Below are 17,713 nucleotides of genomic sequence, written 5' to 3' on the forward strand. Positions count from 1 at the left end.
GGCAAGACGAGCCAAAGCAATGTGTGTGTGTGCATACAAACTTGCACGACTACACGCAAGAGCATGCTAATGCAAGCAGCCGCGTTTCCAAAAACAAAGCTCAATGTCAATCACTTTGATTGAATATTTTTGGTTTAGCCTAATCATTGAATACAATTTCCATGCACTGTGAAAAAAACCTCTGAGATCTTAAGTGGCTTCCTTTTTTGGTTGTTCCACAAAAGCAGATGTTTTTTTTCTTTCTTCCTTACTGGATAGTGTACGATGAAAGAGAAGAGCTCTGCTGCTAATTCTGAGTCGAGAGAGGAAGAAGGGGGTATTTCTGAGTGAGCTGACATCTTTTATAATTAAAGGCCACAGCAGCATGCAGGCCTCAGACTATACATGTGGTCTCACTGTGTGGAAGTGGCAAAAGTGAAAAGCAGTGTGAGAGAGGAAGACAGAGATTTCTCTCTAGTAAGGGAGCTAAAGTTTGAAATCATAAATAAAGTGAGGAGAGAGCACAGCACGACAGAAAGAGAGATGAGACATTTCAGCCACACTAACAGGGTTACCATAGAAGAAGTGACCATTCACTAAGCCGGCCCGCCTTAGTTACTGTTGATATGCCTGTCAAGCTTTCCGTTCTTAGCTGTAGCTAGCTAATTAAGCTAACGTTAGCTCCGTGAGTTGGGTTTAAACGCCTTTTAATGTTTGCAGCTGATAATATGTCTTAGGTATACACAATAGGTGATATCATATCATGTTAAAAGACAAGATAAAAGACAGAAAACATGGAATAATATTGCAGTGTAGCGTTAGTTAGGCGTAATATGATAAAGAAAACTTTAATATCATAGGTGTTATTTTGTTCTAAAATAACCCTGTTTGGCCGTTTAGCTTACATATTAGTAAACAGTATGTTTTAACTTTTAGAAGTTCCTTCCTTTACTTTTGATATTGATCTTTTTAACTACTAACCCCTACTGATCTAACCTAGTCATTATCTCCGCCAAGGACTGTTGTGTTCGTTTTGGTTTGTTTGTTTGTCAGCAGAATTACGGAAAAACTGGCCTCGATAAAACTTGGTGGAAGGGTGTAACATGGGCCAAGAAAGAATTCAATACATTTTGGGGTGGATCCGAATTACGGAGCAGATACACCAATTGTTCACCTTACGTTAACATTGCAAGATAGGGCATGGCCTTGGCGGAGGTCTGCGCTCTCTGAGTGCCCCTTCTAGTTTTATGATGTGCTACTTGGCCTTGAGAGTAGGTTATTGTAGGGAGCTTGGTAGCGGACATTCTAACACCTGTTTCATCCATTTCTTACACTTTTGTTCTTGTGTTCGCTAAGGTTGCTAAGATGTGTTAATAGAGGGGTTTATATCGGCAGCTCAAATAGGGATTAGAACAGATGTTTCAGCTACATTTATCTGGTGAAGATGACCTTTCGAGGGCCAAATATATATCATTCATATCATCATATCATTCTTCAAGCAGTCAGTTTGCTTGATAACACATAGAAACACACAAAATGAAAGAGGATGAAACACTGGATGTCACGTCGGATAAAACTTTACTTCACAACACAAAGCATCAGAGTCAGAATTAATGTTTCATACACACCACTGTGCTTTGTGTACTTTACATTTGGAGATTTAAATGGTTCACAATAATCACAGATCAGAACAGTCATTTATTGTAAGTAAAAGTGGATACAGTTAGTACTGTCCAGGCAATTACAATATGTGTGGCTTTGATGGGATAAATATCTACAAATGTCTAAAAATTAAATGCATGTATGTGTGGGGTTTCTGAACACATTAAATATTTACAGATGAGGTATCATTGTTATATCTACTGTAATGTACAGAGAAATACCCTGCAACATCAAACTTAGATATGTAACATTTTAATTACATGTGGAAACAGTAAATGGATGAACATATAAATGCAGTCAAAGTAACACTGCTAATAATTAAAAAGACATAGTGGTTTGTCACGGAGTATGACATTTTTTTATTATGTCCTGTCAATGAAAACATATTCAGTTGTATGTCTTGCCTTGTGAAATAAATAAAAGAAATTCATAAAAGAAATCTGTAACTGTTGCATTTCAAATCAACAGAAACTATAAATATCAGCTTATTTTATAACAAAAGTCAAAAATTATATTCAAAGGGAATGTTTTTTTCCTTTGGTACATACTTTGTTTCTCATTTCTGTAGAACATTGACATTAACATACAAGCATAAAAATGGTTTAATAATTAAGCCATGTGTGTAACTTGCATATTGGTAGCTCTGTGTTCATGTTGGCTTCTACTCTACAACAAAACAGTGATGTACTGCTGCATGTCATGTTGAGTCCACTGAGGCAGAATTCAGTTTGTGGACTTTGTATTCCTGTACCGCGTCCCTGAGAACGTTAGTCCTGTGGAGCATTGAACAGTCAAACTGTATTAATCTGACAGGAATCTCCACTATTAGTCCCAGCCAAAGTCTTGTCCACTCATCTGGTAGAAACGGTGGTTGAAGGGCCTGTAGAAGTCTCTGAGCCTCTGCAGGACCTCGGAGGGGATTTGAGGATGGGGTCTGCCCTTAGACTTTCCAAGGCAGCGTGGTCTGCTGCTCCCCTCGGGCTTCTTCAAGCAGGGGAAACCTTTTGTCTGGTTGAAGTAGAAGTGTTTGTCTGAAACAACCCTTTTCAGACCCAGGAAGTCCTGAACACGGCCCATCTCCCCAGCCGGATCAGACACCAGCCGCTCTCCGCTAACAAACAGAAAACGAGACAAGGGGAAGTGCTGAAGCCAGTTCTCCAGATGTTTGGCGTAGAGGCCGATGCGCACAGCGCTCCACGTTGTGTCAATCAGACCTGTGGTAGAGTTTTTTAAAGCCAGGTTCTGGAAAGATGGAAGTCCTGGGTTCTTGGACAGCGTCTGAGTGTAGTCAGATACAGCCCGCGTCACGGGATCCCTGACCACCACAATGAGCTTGGTTTGGCAGTTCATAGTGCAGACACGGCTAGGAGCCTCCTTTGTGACAAAGTAGCTGGGTGTTTTCTCCATGGTGATCTGGCCGTCCAGCGTCCGAGGCATCAGGTTCCTAAATGAAACGAAGAAGCTGGTCAGACACAGAATTCTGATTCATCGCTCAAAGCCATAATGGTGGAGACTGTTTCACACTGAAATATATCCAGCTGATATGAAAGCTTGATTAGTTATACCCCTCTCACATTGCATATAGACATTTGACCAATTGTTAATACAAATATATTGATTTATTATCACTTAATTATTTTTATGTGTGGCATTTTTGCCTTTTTTTGGCAGAGCACAGTGCAGAAATGGGGGAGAGAGAGGGGCTGGGGGGTGACATGCAACAAAGGTCCCAAGGCCGGAATCAAACATAGGGTGTTGCTGTTATAGGTATGTGCTGTAACCACTCGCCTACAAATGGTGAAATCGCACCATTAGGGTATGCCAATTTAATCACATGTGGGGTACAACCAGACTTCAGTGAAAAGAACATCAAGAAATAACGTAAACACATTATATACGCTAAACATTAAAGCACCCCAAAATCTGTGTGATTAAAGGTCTATGCACTGTAGTGTTTATGTAGCAGGGCCTCAGTCAGCCCATCTGAGCCTCACTGTACGGCCTGCACAACAGGACCATCCACTCACTGATGAGTCAAAACCACAAAGCCTCAAGAACCACTTAACAGCAATTTCCTACAGATTTCCACCCCCCCTCCTTTCTTCCTGCAAGAGCAAAGTATCCCCCCTCCTCACCACCCTCACCTCCCCTACGGGTTCCTACAAGGACCCAAACAGACCAAACAGACCAAAATCAGGAAGTGCAACCAGGATGGCAAGCTGCTGAGCTCAGCTTGTGTTTTAAACATATGGCTGCAATGAGGAGAGATGTTGTGAAGAATACAGCAGTGAAAAGGCATGTGTTGAATTATGTTAACAATGAACTATATCTCTGGGCTAAATTTCACATAGTAATCCGATGCATATGATTCTGTAATCCAAACCAATAATCCCTTATTTACTGATACAGTATATATTTTTAAATACGTTTAAACCCTTTATTTGTTTCTAAGTTTCTTCTCTACTTCACTTACTGTGTACATCTGCGGTGCTATAAACTTTCAATACTATCTAGCAAACAGGCATTGCGGGTAGCATAGTATTCATGGTTGTTCGTGTGTCCACATCTGACGTAGATGGACTGCGAGAGGCAAAACTGTGGTGGATTTGGATTTCAGAGACAATTTCTTTTTGCATGACAAACGGATGATGTCAAGTGAATTGTCTGTAGTTCATTTACTCAACACATCTTATATGTTACTGGAAACAGAGGACTTAAGTGTGGCTTCCTATAAAATGAACAAGTAATGGCGCCTGTGTGCTTTATTTGTTTCAGATTGGACGTCTGCATAGAGTCCAAATAATAATGACGAGGCCATTCAGCAATGTGGATCACTGATGGACGTCCAAGAGAAATATATTTATATTTTGGCAGTTGTTCTATTGAGATAGTCTGTGGTCAAACACTGATTTGATGATTATTAAAAAGCAAACCGTAGTATTCAAGTAATGGTTCATCAGAACTATTGTTTGCTTCCAGATGTTGACACAAAAATAACAATTGTCAGTCTTTAAGATGAAGCGTTAAAAAACAAAACAAATTCACTCTTGTTTGGTATGTAGAAAGACTTTACTCAAGTCTTGAGTGCAGTATGCCATATAGCCAAGAGTAGGCAAAGCCTCAATGTGTGAGCGAAACGGGGCTGATGAAACTGACCCTCTAATAGTTTTAAAGTACACTCGGCAGTGATGGACTGTGGTTAGGAGCAGCAGTCAGTAGTCAAAGTACAGGTTGCACTGTACTTGCTCTGTGGTCAACTGCAGCACAGTAACCTCTCAACAGCAGCAGCCGGCTGGTTCATCCGTCATTACAAGCTCTTCCTGTGCAGTCAAACATTGTTGAATCCCACAGAACTGTATTTTAAAGTGTAGAGGAGATCTTAATAGAATAGTTTGACATTTTGGAAAACTCACTTATTCACTTTCTTGACAAGTTAGATGAAAATAAACTCTCAAATCCACCTCCGGCACCTAAAGCTCACTAATCAACCCGTCGTATCTAGTTTGTTTTGTCTGTACAAAAACAAAAGTTTAAAAGCAACATGTTGTGGTTTCAGGGGGGATTACATGCCGGACTATTTTTTGGCCCAGTGTAGTTACTTCCTACTCCTCGTAAAAAAAAACACATGTTGTTTTTAGACTTTGTTTTTTTGTCAGGAATAAACCAAACAACATGTTGAGCTTTCGAGGTGCATGTAGGTAGATTTTGTTGTTTTTGGACCGAACCAAGCTACCTGTTTCCCCCTGTTTACCAGGTTTTAACACAATATATTATACAGTCAGACAGTGTGGAATAAGATGGAAAACCAAAGCTACTTAATGGGAAACAAAAGGTCAGTCTGAATGTTACAGGGTTTATAGTTAATGTTCTGCAACTAGGAAGAAACCATTGGAAAGTAATTTGTAATTACAAAAAAGTATTTGTTGTCATGGAGTGTCCATGATCATGAATGTGAAGGTGGAAAAGAGATTTCTTGTTCCCGTGTCAGTTTCGAGTTTCCTCCTTTACTTAACGTTAAGCCATTTCAATCCACCCCCATTAAATGATCTCCATAATAAAAGACCATTAATTGATTATTATCCAACTACAAGAGCTTCAAATGGCCTATCGCTGCCTGTCTGTCCCCTGTTTATCTGTGTCTAATCAATAAGTCTGTCTCTATATGACAGATTGTTCACTGTGTGTGCGTTTGTGTGCATATGTGAGTGCTGGAGGTGTTTACTGATGAGAAACTGAGTGCTCGTCTCCCTCTCTGTCCTCTCCTCTCTCATCCATACTCCTCTCCATTTGTCCTTCAATTCTTCACATAAGTGTCACTTCAGTAATTGACCATAAGTTGTCTTTCCATACTCATGAATAGTTAATGAATTGTGGCTTTCCCCCCTCTCTCCTTGGGTCCCTGTCTCCCTCATCACAATCTGTCTCATTATCAGAGAATCAATAACAGCCATTTTCGATCATAAATCTGCTCCTGTATGTGGTGTCAGGAGAAACTGTAAACAGATCAGGGATGATTCATTTATTCTCATGCATGTAAATCTAGTGTTTGTATGTTTTACAAATACAGTTATTTCATTTAACTTAAGGAAAAATGCCTTTCATTCTACAAAAAGAGCAACTCAGAGCACAAAGATGTTTTCTATTTAGCCCAGTATTAGAAAGCATTGCTGACTAGCCACATTAGTCTGGAACTCCCTGCTGCTTAAAGGATATAGCACTTTTCCTCCCTGAAGTGCTACACCACTGATTACACTACTGATATGTTCTTGGCAGTCTGGATCAGAAGATTAAATACTAACCCTGGCAACAAGGATGTGGCCAAGAGACTTCCTGCCCCCGAGATTATGGGTTCTCCCGCTGAAGTGCTGCAGCTATATCCCCTGTAACGCACTAACAAAAGGAATTCTGCACAGAAAGTAGAGCCGACTATAGACAAAAAAGATTCCTAAAAATCCAATTATCATGTCATTTTCTAAAAACAAAAACAGACATACCTTTCCATTGGTTATTATATTAATTTAGTGGACCACCAATGATAAACATTGAGTTGCTGAAAGCTGAAGTCTCTACGTCCAAACGCTTTAAGAGCAAAACAATCTAATTAACAAGGCAGTGGAAAATGAAGGCAGTAAAAATAAGAAAGAAGGCAAACAACAAACTGAAGGAAAACATTTCCCAGCAGTGCTGCTGTGCTCAGAGGGTGACAGAAGGAGCCTCAGGGCCACAAACGACCCGTCAGGCTGACAGGATGCGTGGGAACCTCGATTTACGCCTTCATGCCTGGGTGAAACATATGCTGCTATTCTCTTCTGGCCAGAAAAGTTCAACAAGCGGCATATAGAAGTGTAATTGAATAGTTTGACATTTCGGGAAATACGCTTATTTGTTTTCTCGCTGGGAGTTAGATGAGAAGATTGATACCGATCTTCATTAAGTCCAGTAGGTATATGGCTACAGCTAGCAGCCAGTTAGCTTAGCTTAGGGTTAGGGTTACCTCTGAAGCTCACAAATGAACACATATCTCATCTGTTTGCCGGACAATTAACTTCTTTAATTCTTGGCTAGCAACCTCATAGTGAAAACAAGACTTAAACCCTTAGCAAAACTGACATTTTACACATTTGTATACACATTACACAAACAATATGTAAGATGACTGTTTCCTCCTGTTTCAGGTCTTTGTGCTAAACTAAGCTAATGGGCTGCTGACGGTAGCTTCATATTTAACTGACAGAAATGAGAGTGGTGTTGATCTTTTCATTCAACTCTCTGTAAGAAAGTGAATAATTGTATTTCCCAAAATGTCAAACTATTGCTTTAAGTATAACCTGGGTGCACTGCAGTGACAAAGCATTAAGGTTGACCATGAGAGCACGCCATCACGCCACTGACTCTGTCGACTTCACACAACCCAGGACCATGCACACACGAGGAGTCATCATTGTCTGTGGGATAATAATGATGAACACCGCCATGCTGTCTACGTATTCTTTGTCTAAACAGAAACCTGAGCAAGCGACCCGGCCTCAAAGTGTCATGGACGCCAAAGTTGGAAATAAACACAAATTAACGTGTGTAAAAAACAAACGTTGCCTAAGGACGGGCTTGACACTGAGCAGCTAGTGACACAGTGTGTACAAAAGCTAAACTAATAATTCAACGCACACACAAAAACCAGAAAGTCTTGATGAAAGTTTCAGCCTGGAGGTGAATTTCCGGCGCTTTTACCAACACACCCATCACCTCTCACCATAGGCAGTGACAGGAAGTGGATGGTTAGACTCCTCTGGGAAACCACATGACATGTTAGAAAGACTGTTGCCACCCACCGATTTTAAATACATTGTTATCAGTGGTATTCTTTTCCAATGAATAATGAGGCAGTAATAGAGGGAGAGGAGGGTTTTCTCAACAGGAGGTTAGCTGAAGTGCTATACACTCCCGAAGAGATTACAGTATTTTACATTTTCATCTTTGGTGGTTAACAGCAGGATATCATTGCAATGAGTTTGAAAATGTGTGTGTGCGTAGGGGGTAAAATCATACACATGTGTGTGTGGGCCTGTCTATAAAACCTTTTGTTGGTCAATGGCTAATTAGTGACTGCATGGCAAATGAGCGTCCAGTCATAATTAGAAAACTTAAAAGGATGTCAGTGATGCTTTAGTGGAAATCAGTAATGGCTTCAGCATGGAAGTAGCCTAGCAGTGACATTAACCAGGGTAGAAATGCTGATTAGGTTTTGAGAATGTTCTATCCACGTGCCAATACCAAAACATGTAGTTTTTAAACCTCACATCAGTAGCGCCACCATCAGGTCAGAATTGTAATTAGTCTAAAACTAATGATATCTTCAGTTGTACTTTGTGTTTATTGGTAATGAGAAAATGTTGGCATGCTAACACACTAAAATAAGATGTTGAACATGGTAGAAGTTAAACCTGCTAAACATCAGCATGTAAGCATTGTCATTGTTAGCATGCTGACATTAGCATGTAGCTCAAAGACTCACAACTTCCAGTACTTGACAGTGTTTGATACTTGATGCGAGGGACACAATTGGTGACCAAGAAAGTATTGAAGATTGATACCCAGTCCTCAAACTGATTATGATTGTGGCTCTCTTGGTAATGTATGTAATGTACAGTTATGAATATCAGACTCACACTTCTTCTTTAGATGTGGATCCATTCAAACCATGTAATGGTTGACTATGTGTGATAAGAAAATATTTTTATTTTATATCCTCGGGGTAATATCATTGTGTTTTCCATTGGTTACTCCCATCTGTTTCTACCTCCTGTTATTCTTTTCTGGAAATAGCCGCGCAACGGAGCATGACTACCAAGTATCTGAAACATTTCATTTTGGCCAACTGACACAAAGTATTTTCTTAGCTAACTACAGTCTGAAGCTAAAACGGCACGACTGAAAGATTTTACAGGCGCCCCAAAATGCACCACAGTGCACCTCAAATTATTATAATTCTCACCATATGGGGTGTGAGTGTGGGCCTTCTCAAAACGTATGACACCACCTAGACCCAACCACAGCCAAACCCCACCACCATTAAAACACAATACAACTCAACACTACAGAAACCACTTCCTGGTCTGTTACACCAATCAGTCGTGTTCAGCTTCTATCATTAATGGCCTCGGGGCTGGACACAGAATGAGGTGTGGCGAAAATCACCCTCGCTCTGGAAAACACTGCCCCATGCGCATTAGAGTCCACTTTCACCATTTCAACTTCGAAATATCTAGACTGACATGGTTAATGTTTGAATCTGACCTCCAAGAAAATACTGAAATAAAACATGAATGCAGTGTGAGGATGAATTTAAGGTGAAACAAAGCACAGTTTCACCTACCAGTTAAAGCCTATAAACAAATCTTAACAGCTCATAATGGAGGTGAGACTAAACATTTAGTTCTATCATTACTATAGAATGTGATAGTAATATTTTGGATATCAATCAGTATCAGTAACAATCAATTAATATATATATATATATATATATATATATATATATATATATATATATATATATATATATTCATAAACACAGAATTACATGTGACAACACACTTCAGTAATCTTACTGCAAAAAAACTGGTATCTACTCTGTTTTATAAACTGTAAACAGTAAATATATGTCTACATATATTACAATAATCTAAGAAATATCCTTTAAAATGACTTAAAGTAACTCAAAAATATGCAAGGACTCAAAGGGTATTTTGATGTTTGTAAATGTTGATCATGATGTTTTAAAAGAAAAATAAAAGAAAATGTCCATTTTCCATAGTACTGTCATAATTTTAAGTATTAAGTAAGTATAAGGATGAAGCTGTGGCTTTATTTGGGAAGATAATCATCTTTCTGACCTAACAAAATTGATGTAACTAACTTGAAAAGAAGCATTTAAAAAATGACCCATACATTATCCGAAAGACCGGCTTCATCCCGTTTTATTTGTATCTGTTGTCATGACTTCATATCCTTAATCACAAAAATCTATGTGATTTCCAGCAGTGCTGTCATTTCTCCTTGCCCTTGTGCTGCTGCTCTTAAAGGATTCACAATATATTTTAATAGGAATCCGATCGGGCACGGCCTTTGGTGTCAAGACTGTAGGTCAGCGAATTGACAAGCTCTCAAAACATTGATGCAATCTGTGGACTAGTAGAAATAGCAATACAGACATGCATATTTTACTAAATAAATACATAGAGACTAGTCATTTGTTTTTGTCAGTTGTTATTTTTGATCCAAGGCTGTATAACTGGACAGTGTTCATCTCTTTTCAAATAACAACTGCAAGACAACAACAAATGTTCTCATTTTAACGTCATCAAGGAATTGAAGATACAAAAAAGTCTTCATCTGTCAGTTACTCATTCCAGCCCACATCACGGTGACAAATCTGTGACAATAACAACCATTGTGCCATGGAGAGCTGAGCTTTTTCAGTTTTCTGCGGTGGCTCTCAAGTCCCATATGAAACCCATCACTCCACGAAGTCCCCTTAAAGCTGTAAAACAACACAGAAATTAATTAAATCTTCGCTTCATTCTAAATGCACTATTTGTGGCTTTTCCATTCCCGTAACCGGCTCTTATGCACGCATGCAAAGGAGAGACGGGAATGGAGAGACAGGCTGGGTGCGGAGAGAAGATTGACTGGATCGCTCAAGATAAAATCAAATGGAAAACACACATGAGTGAGGTCTAAGTTTGTCTCACAGAAGACAATGCTGCTGGAACAACATGCTTGGGAGGACACTGCTACTACTGTGAAGATCTGACAACAATATATGATCGTGTACAACTTTCATCCATCTGCAAAATTGCCTACAGTTTGTGCTTATTTCTCCATCCAAGATACTGTACAGTATCCTGAAGCCATGTGTCTTTGGCAAAGGCCATGTCTTTATTATTTAATACAAATAAACAACAAAACGATTAAAACGTTTCTAATTTAGATGCATTTAAATATGTTTTTTTTATATTGATTATTGCTGTTATAAAGAGAGTTGATATAGTATTAATACGATATAAGTTAATTGATGCTATACTAAGATTACATGAACATGAAATATTTATATCCATATGTATCGTTGAAATATGAGCCTCGTGATCTGAGAGCTGCAGGTGAAGCGTGGAACTTCAACCAGATAAAATGTCAAAGCTCAGGGTTGCTTTTCAGTGCCTGTCATACACAACAGCTTGTACTGAATCAGATGGGAAAGTGTGTGCGTGTGCGTGTGTGTGTGTGTGTGTGTGTGCAGTGTCAGCTTCCAGATGTGACAGTGAGTTGACCTGCTGTTCACTGACAGTCAGGTGAGGAGGACTTGCTTGTTCCACATGGATAAGCTCTCGCTGTCACTGACACACACACACACACACATACACACATGCACACGCACAGCAGAGCCCCACTACTTCCAGCGGCTTCTCTGTGGGTCACTGCAGATGACGGCAAACAGATTTTCTCCAATTGCTGAGATTCAGTGACAGCGAAGGAATTATCTTTCAGTGATTTCACCCAGGATCACGTTGCTGCTGTCGCTATTGTTGTGCTAATCCCTCCAACTCTACTCCACCTTCTCCAACTAAGTTTACTTCTATTCCAAGTAAAAAACTGTCAATATTTGAAATGCCAGTATTTCTAGTAGATTAAACCACCTGCCCCACAGTCATTCTTGCCCAGTTGTCATTTGTCAAATCCCTATAAATGCCACAGAAACTTTGGCACAAACAGAATTTTCAATTGCACACAGAGTCTTTCTTCTTCTGTTTTGCTTTGGAGATATATATGTATATATTTAGAAATGAAATGATAACTTGATTAATAGTTTAGTCAATCGACAGAAATTAAAAATAAAAGCAAAAATGACAAACGTTTGCTGGTTGCAGCTTCTCAAATCTAAGCATTAGTTGCTTTTCTTTGTCATATATGATTGTAAACTGAATTTCTTCTGAGTTTTACGCTGTCATTTGAACAAAAAGTCATTTTGGGCTCAAATTATAAATTGCAACCCTGATTATGACTCATCTAACTTTCACAGACCAAGTTGGTGTCGCTGCACCACCAAAACTAAAGCATTAAAGCACAACCGCTTTACAGCACCAGTCAAGCTAATTAAAACACACAGAAACACATATAAAAACATGGCCTGGAAACACCAGGTCTGCCACAGGTATTTCCACAAAATGTCATCCTCTACACTTAAAAGAAGAGTAAGGAGAAGAGAAACAAGGGAGAGAATGTAGTGAGAAGGTTGAATAAAAGGAGAGAGAGAGGGATGGATTACAGCAGAGGAGAGAAGTGTAAAAGAGGAGGAGTGGATAATGCATGTGTGTTTATGCGCTGAGAAAAACAGAGAGGAAGCTTAGCAGCATGCTAAAATTATCAGTGGTGAAAGTGTTTCCATGTGTCCTCATGTTTGCAGTTAAAACACAGCTAAGGGGGTCGGAGAAAAAAAGGCCAAGAGAAGATTAAATTACACCTTAGTTTCAAGTACCATCCGGATATCAAAGTGCTTATTTATCAGTTCTCTTCATCCCGTCAAACCTCACTCTCTTTTCATGCCACCTTTAATGCTATGCTCACAGGTCAGAAATAGTATTCTGACACTGGTGAGAAGTTTGAGCAAAAGTGGCATTCTCTGCGGGAGCTTGAGGAACATCTGGAGATGATCAGAATCAGCTTCATCCAGACCTAAATCCTTCTTTAGGGCCTTAACTACACCCAAATTATATCTCTGGTTGGCCCGGTCACCCCCAAATTAGCTGCTGTCGCTGCGACAGTAGCAGATGAACATTTTAAGTGCAGCCAAGACCAACAGTAAACATCTGAAATTATTCCATCAATCAGGTTTATATCCTTTATATGTGGAAATCATATCGCTGCATGACTCCCAGTTAGAACGTGGTGGAAGTGTTAATACAGGATGTCATGTTGAAGGGTAAAAATGGTGTTTAGATGACTGTCAAGATGATGAACTGCTCCTCAGAGACCCACTCGCCTTTTGATCTCTACAGTGCAGCATGTAGGGAGAATATTGGCTTATGGTGATCTGACTATATGTGCCATACGTAATGGCTGTCCGCTGTATTGGCAGGAGACATCAGCACTTGTTCACAGGTGACACCACTGCTGCTCATCTGACCCTTCACCCTGCCATACATCATCGGGCACTGTCTGAGATGGCAGCCGAAGCTTTATTGTAAAGATTTTAAAATGTGTGTTTATTTGTGTTTTGCCTACCTGTACCACTCCAGTCCTTTATCATAAAACCTGTCGAAGAAGTGAGGCTCCGCGCCGACCGCTCTCACGTCTGGGTGGATGCGGAGAAACTCCAGCAGGGCGCGGGTTCCTCCTTTCTTCACACCGATTATAATCGCCTGTGGGAACCTTTTGGTCCCGAAAGTGTTGGACACGGGGATGCTCTGGGCGCCCTCTTTTGTGCTGTCCGAAATGTGTTGAGGCAGCTGTCCCGGCGCGTCCACCTGCTCTGCGTCCGCGGAGGCTGTGCGGTTCCGGTGAGACGGTGCGTCGGGGAGGAGACGCGGCGATGGTCGCAGCTCGTCCAAAACGCGGCGGTGATCGTCCAGAATGTCATATTCTGAAGCTTGTTGTCTGTATAAAGTTCTCGGAGCCGAATCGCAGAGTCCGGATAGGCAGTAGAATAAGTAGGTGAAAATCAGAACCATGGTAAAAAACACCGAGACTTTGGAGAGGACCTTGCCAAAGTTGAACCTGACTCTGCATCCACTACATCCCATGAGTTGATCTCCTGCTCGGTGCAAAAGGGATAAAACGGGGACAGCATTCTTCTTCTTCCTACATTGATAGGAGTTGTCACATTTATCTATCAGAACCTGTTGCGCTAAAGTGAGGCATCACATAAAGAACTTGGATTTGTCAAAACTGTCCTCATAATATTTATCTTTTAGTCAGAAAAGACATAAATTATTACTCGTCAATGAAGGAAGTTTTATCATTTGACATGACTCGTTTATTTGCAGTCAGATGAGACTTCCAGCCTGCTGTGTCTGTGCGCTCTGAAGTCTCCTAATCTCTCATTCAAGGTTTCACTCTGCCTCTCGATACGCCCTTTTTACACGTCTCCACCCCTCCCTCCTCAAACTATAGATACACAGGCTTCATGGGTCCATAAATTTCATATATATGCTCGGGTGTCTTTACTGCAAACATATTCAAAAAAATAGTTTTTTAATTCATAACACAAATTACATTATGCATTATAAACTTAAATCATCTCAGAGATACCACTTGATGCATACTTAAAAAGAAAACATCAAGAACACTTTATTTTAAATGTGTGGTCTGTCTGTGAGTTAAATATGCTTTGAATTATTAATATGTGACTTTGAAACATGAAAAAAATATGTTGAGTACTTTATTATGAGCTACAGGCACATCACTGTTTCAAATGTAAACTGACCCCATAGAGGAAAATACTCCCTGCCCCTTTGAACCCATGTGATAGATGTCTGTGAATCAGAGAAGCCCCGAGGACGTCTATCCAAAACTTCTCGTACTCTACCTGCACCCTGAGACTCAGCACTGAGCCAACACATAGCTAACATGGTGACAAGTCTCCCGACACAAACCTCCAAAACAATAGGCCTGAAGCAAGGAGTGGGCCCCTGCGACTGCGCTGTCCCATAAATACAATATCTGAGGCTGAGTGTGGCACCTCAGGGGCTGTACAGGAAGGATCAGCACCGGGATGTTCCCCGACTCTGTGAAGCTGCAGCAGGTATAGAGTTTCTTCTGGCAGAGAGATGGAGGTTGAACCTGAGATGGAGTTCAGACTTTGAACCTGACTAACACACTCAAGCGGCTGTTTGAATGGATGAGGGGATGGAAAGAGAGCGGAGAACTGAGATAATCTGTCTGAGAAAGAGGTGCACACACACTCAGCCCCTCGGGCACAGTATGCTTCAGACAGAGAAAGTAAAGGAATTTTGCTGATTGAAAAGTTTATATGTTTTATCTTTATTCAGCTCTCTTCCTATATCCTCAGAGAAAATACAAATTGCTTGGTTTAAAAAGTTTGATATTGATACCACTCTCATGTCTGGATAGTGAATATGAAGCTACCGCCGGCTAACTTAGTTTAGCACAAACACTGGAAAAAGGGGGAAACAGCTAGCCTGACTCTGGTCAAAGATAACAAAATACACCTCTAAAGCTCACTTATTAACACGTTGTATCTATTTTCTTTAGTCCGTACAAAAAACAAGTCAAATTGACAGATTTTACAGGGTTATGTGCTAGATAATTAGGCCTACTCCAGGAAGTTACTGGTCTATGAAACTATGAAATAGTCTGGCACATAAAGAATTAATTATTGCTTTATACCTTGCGCCTATTTGCTTTCCTGTCGAGAGTCAGATGAGACGATCGACTGAGTAACGTACATCCCAACGTTTTCCTTTCAGGACTATAAAACCTTTCAAAGTTAAGCAGTAGAAGCTTTGCAACTTCTGAGATGTAAAACCCGTTTGAAAAAAAAGCGATCAAACAGAGGTCCCTGTGGATTCTGACATGACCCAGGCAAATATAGAATAATGATATGTTTTGAAGCACAAACAGCCATTGTAAATCCATCCAAAGTGAGGCCAGCCTGGCACTGAGGAATTCACAGCTTTGGAAATGACTGTCTGCCTGCTAGCGGCAGATTCAGTCAAAATGAGGTCAGGATCCAGGCTTTGCTTTCATCAAGACATTTTATTTGCTTTTCCCTCACGCTAATTGCTTTAGTTGGAGTTATACTGACAGGTTTGGACCCAGAAATATAAACAGTGAGATTAAAGAAACAAACAGGGAGCAGCAGTGTTGGGGAAACAAATACGACATGCAAGTTGTGAGCTGTGCCTGTATGTGTAGGATTGCGGTTGGATAATATCTCTCTGTTGATGTATTTCTGTGCGTACGTCTCTACATCTTTGTTTATATTACTATGCTCTCACATTCATGTGTGGGCATTTATGCATGCGTGTCCAGACTACATTTCCAACTGTGGTGCCTTCAGGTGTCTGCTGCTGCTGCATCCCTGTGTGTACCACTGATAGAAGCCCACTTATGGCGTATACATGTGTCAGCCATTACAGCAAATTACAAATCCTCCTCAGCAAAAGCAGAATGTTCCACTTTTATTTGGTAATTTCCAGTATGAGGAAGAAGCTGTCGGCCATTTGCGATAGCCGCAAGATACCCGGCAGAATCTCCTTGAAGCCATCATGACAGATCTTTGAAACCACCACATAGGAGACACTCCTTTGTCTGTTTGTTTGTTTGTTTGTGTGTCTGCAATGAGATATTTACTGATAATGAACTCCAGATTGAAGATGTATGTACAGTATATCAGAGGATTTTCCTGCTGTTTGGATCTGGTTTTCTATGCAGTGATGTGGTCATTATCTAAAACAATCCAGTTTAACACTCACATTGTGGTGTCTGAAGTGCAGCTCCTTTGAAGAAATAAAAGATGTCACACACACTCTCTGCTATACGTTAGATGCTCAATGGCCGAGCCCCCAGGTAGGGAGGCTCACTGAATACAAAAGCCAACAACAAAGCGACTGTGAAGTCCCACCCTTCTCCTTGAGCCTTCCCTAACTTTCATCTGCAAACATAAGCAAAGTCAGTAAGAATGATGGATGGACGTGGAGACGGAGGACTGAAAAAGACACACAAAGTTCTCCCCCCACATCTTCCTCTTCTCCTCCCACCAACCATCCCTCGCGTCCCACTACCTTCACACAGGTGCATCCATCTTTTTCGCCTCTAGGAGAACTTCCAGACTTGCCCTGCAGCTTTACAGAGACATCACTCAAAGGATGAATGTACTGAAGATCTGAGAGGAGGGCTGTTTGGAGCTTACGCAACAACCTCAACGGCCTTGAAAGCATTAAACTGTGTTAGACCCACATAATGCTTCGAGTTCAACATGGGAGAAATGTATATCAGAGGAAAAGTTTGCTGCAATTCATTCCGACTTCATGAGGGTTCAATTTGGGCAGCACCCAGAGCCAGGAGGTTCAATTATGTAACTAATATACATCAATAGAGACACGAGCCCACAGATATTTTTCGAATAAACAAAAATGCATGCAGTCCCTCCTCGACCGCTAGAAACCAGCTGCACAGAACAATTTTCAATGTGTCTTTCATCTTGGCAATAAAAACTGAAATGCCTTTCCGGGGAGCAAGCCTGCACAGGCGTCTCTTGTTATTTACCTTCTCTGGGTGCTTAATTGTAGCAGTAGAATCAGGAGAGAGAGGATCTAAAGAGTACAGAGAGAATTAAATTGAATGACAATCATGTCATCGCACAAGCCGCAGATCATTTGGGAAATGCCTTCTTTCCTAATCCGCAGCTCTGCGGTGAAAAGTGGGATCTGGTGGTTGGCTCCTAAGTGATATTGGGTGTGTGTGGGAAGGGTGCAGGCACAAGGAGAGGAGGGAGGTGGGGGTGTAAGAGGAACTTGAGTGTGCTTGTACGTGTTTGTGACAGAAGTCGAGTGTGAGC

General features: G+C 40.7%; 1 protein-coding gene across 1 annotated transcript; it reads right to left on the reverse strand.

Annotated features, from left to right (window-relative positions):
- Positions 1-1,647: 1,647 nt before the first annotated feature.
- Positions 1,648-14,058, reverse strand: LOC115012433 (heparan sulfate glucosamine 3-O-sulfotransferase 6-like). Its single transcript, XM_029438053.1, has 2 exons — positions 13,417-14,058; positions 1,648-3,085 (listed from the first exon to the last, which is right to left on the reverse strand). The coding sequence occupies exons 1-2, from the start codon at positions 13,932-13,934 to the stop codon at positions 2,467-2,469; spliced, it is 1,137 nt and encodes a 378-aa protein (XP_029293913.1). The 5' UTR covers positions 13,935-14,058; the 3' UTR covers positions 1,648-2,466.
- Positions 14,059-17,713: the final 3,655 nt, after the last annotated feature.

Source organism: Cottoperca gobio, chromosome 8 (assembly GCF_900634415.1).
Source record: "Cottoperca gobio chromosome 8, fCotGob3.1, whole genome shotgun sequence".
Taxonomy (NCBI): domain Eukaryota; kingdom Metazoa; phylum Chordata; class Actinopteri; order Perciformes; family Bovichtidae; genus Cottoperca; species Cottoperca gobio.

Coding starts and splice junctions, on each gene's coding strand:
- LOC115012433 (XM_029438053.1), bottom strand. CDS start 13,934: ATGGGATGTAGTGGATGCAGAGTCAGGTTCAACTTTGGCAAGGTCCTC. Junction 3,086..13,416: donor AAAGGACTGGAGTGGTACAG/GTAGGCAAAACA, acceptor CGTTTCATTTAG/GAACCTGATGCCTCGGACGC.